Genomic DNA, 8,867 nt, shown 5'->3' on the forward strand with positions numbered 1-8,867 from the left:
AGCTCCTGTGTGAAAATGCATAATGACATAGTACAGTCCTATGAATTAAAGACTGTCTTGTGCCACCAAAAATCACTTTATCCAATGCACAGGATGGATAGTGTTATGGGATAGATTGTACTTGAGCATCACAGCTGCTAATGAACAGCTATTCAGGGCTTTTTCTCCTTCACTGTTGAGGGCTGTGTGTTCCTGCTCTATTGCCTGTGTGCTATTTCAAGCCTTCCTTGAAGACAAAAACACTGTTTTTCTGTGAACTTTTCTCTGGTGTTCTAGTGCTTTGAAACAATTTGTCTTCAGAAAATTGCAGCATGGTGATGGGATGGTGTTATCCCACTGTAGAGGGAGGAAACTGAAGCATGCAAAGAATAAGGTAGAGTCCCTGCTAATTTCAAGTGCCAATTTGAGGTACGTAAGTTCTGGCTCTTTTTGGAGCACTTTGAGTATGTGTGTTCAGATATACAACGTGAGCAGAGCAGGATCAAGCTCCTAGGTTTCCAGCTGAGCGCTCAGATAATGAGAATTAGATCCAGTGGGAGATCATCTTTTGAAAGTTAATTTATCCCTGCCTTTTCCACAGACTTAAATTCCAGCTCTTCAGAGTAGCATTCCTAGCTTCCTTAATGATAGTAAGAGTGTCTGTTCCCTCCATGCCAACCTTTGTCTCACTCGCTCAGCAGCTCCCAAACCATAAATGAGGCGGATCTGATTGATAGAGACTGTAGGCTCCTGCATTTTGTGGCTCTGATCCCTCCCTGCAGCCAGGCTCTCCTGTGCAGTGTGTGAGGCAGGATTCCTACAGGAATAGAATAAATGCTCATACACTAAAAGGGAATGCACATATATGCACGACAAGAGTCATTTTAAGCTGCCAATGCAGCCATACTTCTGGCATTTCCTAATTTTTCTTACTTGACTTCGCAAGCTTATTTTCAATGAGGCTTTTTGTCCTTAACTGAGACGAGGACAAATTCTCTCTTTCACAAAGCTGTTTGTTTACACATTGCTGTTTTCTCTATTCTGACTTTGTTCAGTGTTTGCCTTTTAGTATAATGGTATATTTAAAATTCTTCCACTGCTTCTTTGTTTTATGCTGTTACCCGAATTAGAATAATCTTTTATGTTAGGGGTGATGTTGCAGGACCAATAACGAAACTTCCTTATTTGGTGAAAGCCTGTGAAAAGCTCCAAATAAATGGAGCTTGTGTTAACCCCTGAAAGTGGTAGCGATGTGGGGATTAACATTAGGCTGTGCCAGAAATTTCTGTAGCTGAGTGCCTTGCTTAGAGTTCATACTCCTTTGAAAAAGTTTGCCTGACCCTCCTGTTCTACAGTATGGTATCGACTGAGACTCGCTCAGAGTTGTCAGTGTTGGGGAAAGACAGGCTCCGAAACCGTGCCAGATCCAGCAAGAAACTTCGTGTTGATTGCTTGTCATCTAAGAATTGCCTTGGGATGGGATAGGCAATCACGCTTAGAAATTCCTTACTGAGGTAAACATCTCTGTGGCCTGGCACTGGTGGTGATGGTCTTTGGGTCAGATACATTATAAATACCTGTGACTGACTGGAGCATCTCACTGTTCCGTTTCTCTTTCAGCAGAACAGAAGGGAGAACGTGATGAAACTTACGCTGTCGCAAGTGAGTCCCTGGCTCCAGAGGGAACAAACTTAAATAACAGAAACCAAAATAAACATTTTTATCCTTCATTACCCCAGTTACCTTACGAGGAAGAAGAAATAAACACGCCTGGAAGTCAGATAATTAAACTGACAGAGCAGGCAGTTGCAGAACTGGAAGGGAAAAGAGCAGGTGCTTCTGCAGAGGGGCAGAACACGGTGGCTGGATCAGAGCTTAATGGTTCATCTGAGGGAGAGTTGCCACTTTCCAGCCCCGACCCATCCGACCCCACAGATCCCTTGAACTCAGAAAACGAACAAACAGCTGAAACTGAGGCCCTGAAAGACGGAACCTCAGAGAGTGACTGTGAAATTACAAACGAAACAGGGGATCGAAACGGCAGCACCGTGGATGTGGTGCATACTGAGGAGCCTGGAAGGTGTGGAGGGCTCAGTGTTACAACTGCATGCAAAAATAACAGCTTTGAGGAGCTCCCTGAATCTGAAAACCAGAAACGATTCAATTCTGCTGAAAACTCTGAATATCTGGATAACAGTTTGGTTTGAGGTATGAAATCCAGGCCCTCAAGCATCTCACTGTAATCCTTTTGCAGTGTCCACGCTGCTGTGAATGTGATTGGTGAAACAGTGTGCCGTAGATTGGTTTTTACATTCATCTGCTAATATTTGTCTAATAAGAGTGTTTTCCTGTTAGTTTTGGCTACAGTGTACCAAAAATGTAAATTACCTAAGGGAAAGTATTAGTGATGAGGTTTAATCATGTTGGTTTTTTGTAAAGATTGGACATTTCTACATAGATTGATGCCTGTTACAGGAGTGTAGCAAAGAGACGAATGATACTGATTTATCATGTTATCACTAGGCTTCTGTAACGTGTAATGTCCTAGTGCTGGACTGTATTTTAATGGTTAGAAGTGTCTTCCAAGGATGAAAAATTTGGTGTGATAAATTGAGAAGCATCTTAAGGCTGCAAGCTTTTGCTTGTTTGTCGGATTGTGTTCTATTTCTCTTTACATATAGTGACTGTAAGTACATCCTTAGAATAAAATCACTATCACCTTCTGAAAACCATCCCTGCATGTATATAGTTCTCCTATTACAAACCTTTATATGTTCTAAACTGTATCCAATTTTTCCTTTTCCTCTCCCAGCTCATCTCATGAAAATACGGGGAGTTATTTCACCAGAAACTGAGAAACAAATTTAATGAAGCTCTGAAGGAAACATCGTCAGAGAAGCCAGAAGTCTTTCTATGAGAAGTGGCAATGCTGTTCCAGAGTGAGGAGAACAGCAAGAGGAGAACCAGTGATACCCTGTCCACCTGCTTGGCGCTCTGTTACTGGAATTGAATTCCTCAACCTCCAGGAGCTGGAACTGCCCTCGGGCTGAGTAACAGGTGGTAGATTGCAGCCTGCTCCATCTGTGCACTCCCTTTTAAAGGACTCTGTGTCTTTTTTATTTTCTTATGTTTTGGAATTAAGGGTAACTCTTCCTTTCCTCCTCATTTCACCAGTCTGTGGTGTAGTAGAAGGTTTATTTGCATTGTTGCTGCTTTCTTAAATTTCTTCCCTTGTTGATGTTTAGTCATAGGAAAATATTCCTGCATAATAACTGGGGAAAAGGGAGGCTGCTGTGTCATTCCCTAGCTCGCTCCTGATGCTGGAGCTGTGCCACTCTGCTCCTAGGAAGGCAGCAACACGGGAATACTTAACGTTGAAGTTAGCAGCTGCTGGAGAAGAGGAGGCATGTCCTTCCTCTCCTGTTTGTAGCATAAGGAATAGTCTCTGCAGCTGTGGAGCTTCTATGGACCAGCAGCCGTCAAGGCAATTTTTCTGCTGGCTTGGGACCTAATTGTCTGTAAATGTTCATTTCTCACTCCTAGAACTTGAAACCAATCAGAGAGAATTAACCCAAATTTAATAAAATACTACTAATAAAAAGGAAAATCCCTCCCAGATTGAGTCCTCCTTTGACAAATAACTGCCAGCTGCAAATTTTTACAGCCCACTTGTCAGCTACTGAATAAACAGAGTTTACATTAGCAATACTGACAAACTCTTCAGTATATGGAAGATGAGCTAGCAGGTGCTGCCATAATCAAGGTGTCAGAGTCCATGAACAGTTTGTATTCGGCAGGAGAAAGGCTGTATGTAAATGATTACGTATAAATATAAGGAATGATAGTGGGAAGGTGAAAAATGTGGCTTGTCTCTGTTCTCCTGTGTTTTCCCTAGCAAGTGCATTCATGTAACCCTTTCAATGTCTGTCTGCGGGCAGTAAAGCCATACTCACAGTGCTCTTCAAATATGTCTCCTTCCTCTTTAAAGGTAATTTGACATTGCAGCATTTCACTGATATTAGGCAGCAGCCCTTAGGAACAAAAGCCATCTGTATATTTAAGCATGTTAGGGACATGAAGCAGTAAAAAGTTTTTCTTTCATTATCCTGATCACCATTTAAGTTCCTCATCACCTGAAAAACCAGGAAGAGTTTAAGTGTTTGAAAGATTGTTATGCTGCTCCGATTAATTGTTATTGACTGCATTATTGACTCATTTATATGACAGTACTGACAAGTCAGAAGAGAAATAGCTGCAGAAACTGAGATCTCCGGGAGAATGTGGCAGGATTTTTTCCTTTAATGTCTGAATGTCACATGAAGTAGCATTTTATTCAAGATGTATTCTTTTCCATCTTTCACAGACTAATCCTGCGCAGAGCTAAATATCAATGCAGTCAGAACTAAGGCAGGAGAATAAGAAGGTCAAAATTTCATGTAGCTGAGCTCTGAAATATTCAAGGCGTTATATTGTTTCCCTGTCCTGTTGTCTTTCCTCACCCACGGTTGTGTGAGTTAGCATTTTGCTCCTGGTCCCTTAACAGCCAGTTAATAACATTAATTAATGAAGAGCTTGGTGCAAAAATTCAAGCAGGTAGAAGCAGTGCTGGACCTACAGCTTTTTAGTGCCTCATTTGTTAATTCTTTTTAGTATTTTTTTTTTTTCTCTGAGAACATAGTGATGTACAGCCCAACAATTAGGACATCTTGGTAGTTATCCTCACACCATTCTCCCTCTCAGATTTTTATATCTTTGCAATCATTAAACTCCAGTGAGATAGCTAGATCTCTGGAAACCTCATTTTTAGTGCTGCAATACTGTCCCTGTTCTTTCTTGCCCTAGTGAATGTGTATTCTAGCTGTGTTTTTAGCCTTCTCCCAGGAGCACAAGACTTCAAAGCCACGATACTTGTGAAAGTAAGACATCTTTGCTGCACTAATTTAATATTCTTGTCAGTATCTTCCTTGAATAGTGCTTTAATTGATATTGTTGTGCCATTAGAACGATGATTTTTTTTTTCCCCAGTAAATTAATTAGTGTTTTGTTGTGGAGTCAACACTACTTTAGGTTTTTTGTGGGGGTGAGGAGTGGGTGTTTGGGTTTGGTTTTTTTTTTTTTTTTTAGACTTGTGTTCCCTCTTTCTAGGACTTCAGAAATGCAGAAATTGCATCCGGACATATAAGCCTTTTTGGTGTTGGGCTCTGGGGAAGCAAACTGGGAAGGGGACATTGTGGCAGGGACATGGAGAAGATGCATTTTGCAAACTGATTCTAAGGAGGTTGTCTCAGCTAAAAGTGAATTCATGCATTATCTGTGAGAAGGAAAGAACGATGTTCTGGTTATTTGAAAAACAATGTTCACTGAATTTGTAAAATAAGTGTGTGAAAATGACAGATTAAGAAGCGTCTTTTAGAATGCTGCTTCTTTTCTAAGGTAGACTATTTTTAAGCATATGGGAATTTGTATAATGAAGACAGTGGAATTTCTTTAATCCATATAAGCTCAGGAATGTATTTAAAAATCTTAACTGAGATTAAGTTGAAAGTCTGCTACATTTCTAAAAGATAGGATTTTGTTTACTGGCTTCTGTTCTGTAGCTTTACTTTATAAATTACGCAGTTTAATTTATTTGCAAACCTCTCTTTTGTTGCTGCCTGGATTAACTGCACACCATGGTTCAACTATATTAATACATTTTGTCATATTTAATAAAAACGTTTCCTGATACGCTTGTTCTACCTGCTTGTTTCCTTTTCTCAGTGTCAGATGAATGATAGTCATGAGGTAGTGTTTTAGTATTTTCAGTGAGTTGTGCTAAATTAGAAAAGTAGAGCATTATTGAGTTGAGAGTTTATGTTTGAATATTATCTGACTTCAATCTTTTCACTGTCACTTCTCCCAGTCTAAATTGACTGATTTACTTCCTACTTTTCTGTATGAAAAAACACACTCAGTATTTTTTGGCTTTTAAAAATAATATTTATCTCTGATCTACTAACTTTATCATCATTGTCTAAGCAGCAGTAAAACTTTTGTATACAACCTAGTTATGAACAGGCACAGATTAGAGGCTTTAGGGAATTCAGGGGAGTGATGGTAAACTAGAATTTTTTAAGTCTGCTTTCAGATGTAAACAGTGTGACTCAGCCATAGTCGTGTGGACAATTTAAAATAGCTAAGAAGCTTATGCCTGCTTGAGAATAAAACCTGAAAATCCAAATAGAATAATGTAATGGATCTGCAGTTTGAAACAGAAGAGTCTGTACTTCCCATTATTTTTAGGGGAAGTCCACCATCCAGGTCTTGCAACACAACCTCCAACATTGTTGAAAGCATAGAGATCTCTTTACCTTTCAGATTTGCAGCTTAATACAGGATAGCATCTAATGAGATGCAATTTCTTACTTAACTAACTTTTTTTTCCTCTGGTATCTAATTTATGATCCCTTAAGAGCCCTTTACAACACACAAACTCTTTACAGACTGTATCTGTTAGCAGATACATCACATGCATTCAACTCCCAAACTGCATAAAAGGGAATCTTTTCTCTTCAAGAAAATCCATCACAATGTTGAGTTGATGCTGTTTTTATTGATGGGCTTACAGAAAGGAGGCTCTACAAAGTGATACACATTTCTTACAGGAGCAAGCAAATGGAAATGGGAATCCTGGCACAGCCTAAGGTACTTTGTGCTGCCCAGGCTGTAGCCAGCTTGTTGGTCTTCACTTAAGCCTGGTTCTGTGTTCGTTGTTTGAGCCCTCTCTTCTTCTTCTCGGTAACCTCGGGCAGTTTCTCTTCCCACAAGTTCTTCTTGCATATCCCAATCACGCAGCAAGCCAGACGTTTCCCAGCATTTCCATTTTCCAAACTGGCCTTATTGTTGCCCTTGCCCATGTCATCTTCCTGCTCATGGATGACAACAGATCTTCCCATGATGGAATATGGACCAAACACAGTGGCAGAGAGGTTTGTTTTGTATTTTCTGATTTTACCTTCTTTAGGAAAAAAGTTGCCGAAATCCCCTGGGTGCCGGGGGTGATTCACGCTGAAAGGGTTATAGTGTCCTGCTGTAGAATCGCAGCCGTTGCTGAGATCCCCAAGCTCATGGATGTGTATAGCTCTACCAGATTGATTATTATCCAGCGGAAACCCATCCAAGTAAAAGATGGCTTCTAATCTTCCATATGAGTAACACTGTCTGAATAAGACTTGCCCAGTCACTTGTGGCTTGTCAGCATCTATTTTGGAGCTGGGCTTCATTTCACAAGTGGCGTAAATCATCCCATCAGTCTCATTGCCAGGCATTACCGGATAGAGCAACTTCTGCCAGAGGTCATTCACTTTTTTCTGCATGTCATGAAAGGACTCTGGGCTTGGATCCGTTCCTTTGTCTGTCATGTCACCAGAGGCAGACAGGGCGAGCCCAGTGACCAGAGAAAGAAGCAGAAGCATCTTGGCAATTCAGAGCCTGCAAAAAGTACGAGAAGCTACAAAGGATTAAGGGCTTTTTGCAGCGACGTGGCTGGAGAGAAAGGCGCGCAGCCTGCGGCAGCGCTGAGCGAAAGAGCTGGAGCATGGTCCCAGAGGACAGCTGCTTTCTAAATCTGCCTGATGTGATGAATTGAAACTAAGTCAGCATGCATACACATGTTTAAACACATACAGTTGGCACCCATGACTAAGAGAAATACTAGTGATTTCATATGTTACGCTAGATCTTGATGTTTAAAACTGCCTCTTTTTCCCTGCAGGAAGCAAGTAAGGCCAAAGTGGTGTTTAATCTATTTTTGAGTTCGTATTGAGACTTTTCTCCTACTACAAATTCCAGCAAGCCAGTTTACCAGGAGGCTTTTTTTTTGGTCCATCTACGTAACCACTAGTTAGGCATTACAAACAAAAAGTAAAAATCCAACAAGTTGGTTACCTTGCAGAGTTGCTGGCGAACCCCTCGGTAGTAGCTCTTTGCTCCCCTAAACCGAGATGTGATCAGGCAGAAAGCCAGAGCTGTTTGAAGCTGATGCTTATGGGAACTGCGTGTTTGTGTAAAAGTTAGGTAACGCTGGCTCAGGGGAGGCGTCAGCCGGAGAACCGTGGGAGGGGAGGGAGGGAGGAGGAGAGGGAGGGAGAGAAGGGGAAAAAGTTTTCAGGCATTTTCATTTTGGGCAGGATGAACACTTTGTCCGTTCTCGGTTAGTTAGATAGTCTGGTGCTCGGTCCTCACTGACTTTCCCAAAAAAAGGAAAAAAAGTTATCAAGCTTTAAATTAATCTTCCTTTTGATGACTTCATGTGCTTACCTAAACCAAGCGACCTTCAACATGCAGTGAGGGGAGAGGAAAGCGCTTTATTAAGGCACAGTCGGGCAGTTCGCTCACTTATGTGCTGGTTGTCACGGAGCCGGTTTGCATTTTTATTTCTTTATTAGCCAAAATAGAAAGTGGTGCTTGAGCAATGCAAACTGTTCCACATGGACATGTACCAAAGTTTCTGTGGTTTTAAAACCCGAAGGGCACAATTCAAACTGTCAGATGTTGAGGTACGTTTCAGCGATGCTTCTCTGTAAAGTTTTAGAGCTACTGCCTGCTACTTTACTTGCCAGCTTACCTGCTCCACCACAGTAAATTTTTCTTTCTTTTTTTTGAGACAGCAGTGCTTCCTTCCCAGAGGGAGAAGAAGTAAGCAGTACTGAGGCAGTGCAACATCAGACTGAGGCACAGAGAAATTGTTTCCCAGAAGCTGGCCGGAGCATGGAGAGTTCACATGTGTTTCATCATCCCGTGAACTGAGAAACGCTCTCCTCGTGGGGCATTGCCCTGCCTGCAGCGCTTCCCACTGTTGTCGCTGAAATGTGGATTCAGCCATCACAAGAGCAGTTTAACAGGCTGAG

At 41.4% G+C, this 8,867-nt stretch overlaps 2 protein-coding genes across 2 annotated transcripts in view; one reads left to right on the forward strand and one right to left on the reverse strand.

The window, feature by feature from the left end:
• The window catches only part of CCDC149 (coiled-coil domain containing 149), a gene marked incomplete at both ends in the record, with an annotated part of 49,166 nt that extends 46,980 nt beyond the window's left edge, over window positions 1-2,186 (forward strand). The window contains one exon of the mRNA XM_081999238.1: window positions 1,600-2,186. Coding sequence (XP_081855364.1) covers window positions 1,600-2,186 — 587 coding nt within the window. The remainder of the gene's footprint in view (window positions 1-1,599) is intronic.
• Window positions 2,187-6,707: 4,521 nt separating this feature from the next.
• Window positions 6,708-7,433, reverse strand: SOD3 (superoxide dismutase 3; the record flags this gene model as incomplete). The annotated part of the gene is made up of 1 exon (XM_081999382.1): window positions 6,708-7,433. One exon carries the CDS (start codon window positions 7,431-7,433, stop codon window positions 6,708-6,710), a length of 726 nt encoding a protein of 241 aa, XP_081855508.1.
• Window positions 7,434-8,867: the final 1,434 nt, after the last annotated feature.

The sequence above is a fragment of the Phaethon aethereus genome (genome assembly GCF_964289735.1).
Source record: "Phaethon aethereus genome assembly, chromosome: 4".
Classification (NCBI taxonomy): Eukaryota; Metazoa; Chordata; class Aves; order Phaethontiformes; family Phaethontidae; genus Phaethon; species Phaethon aethereus.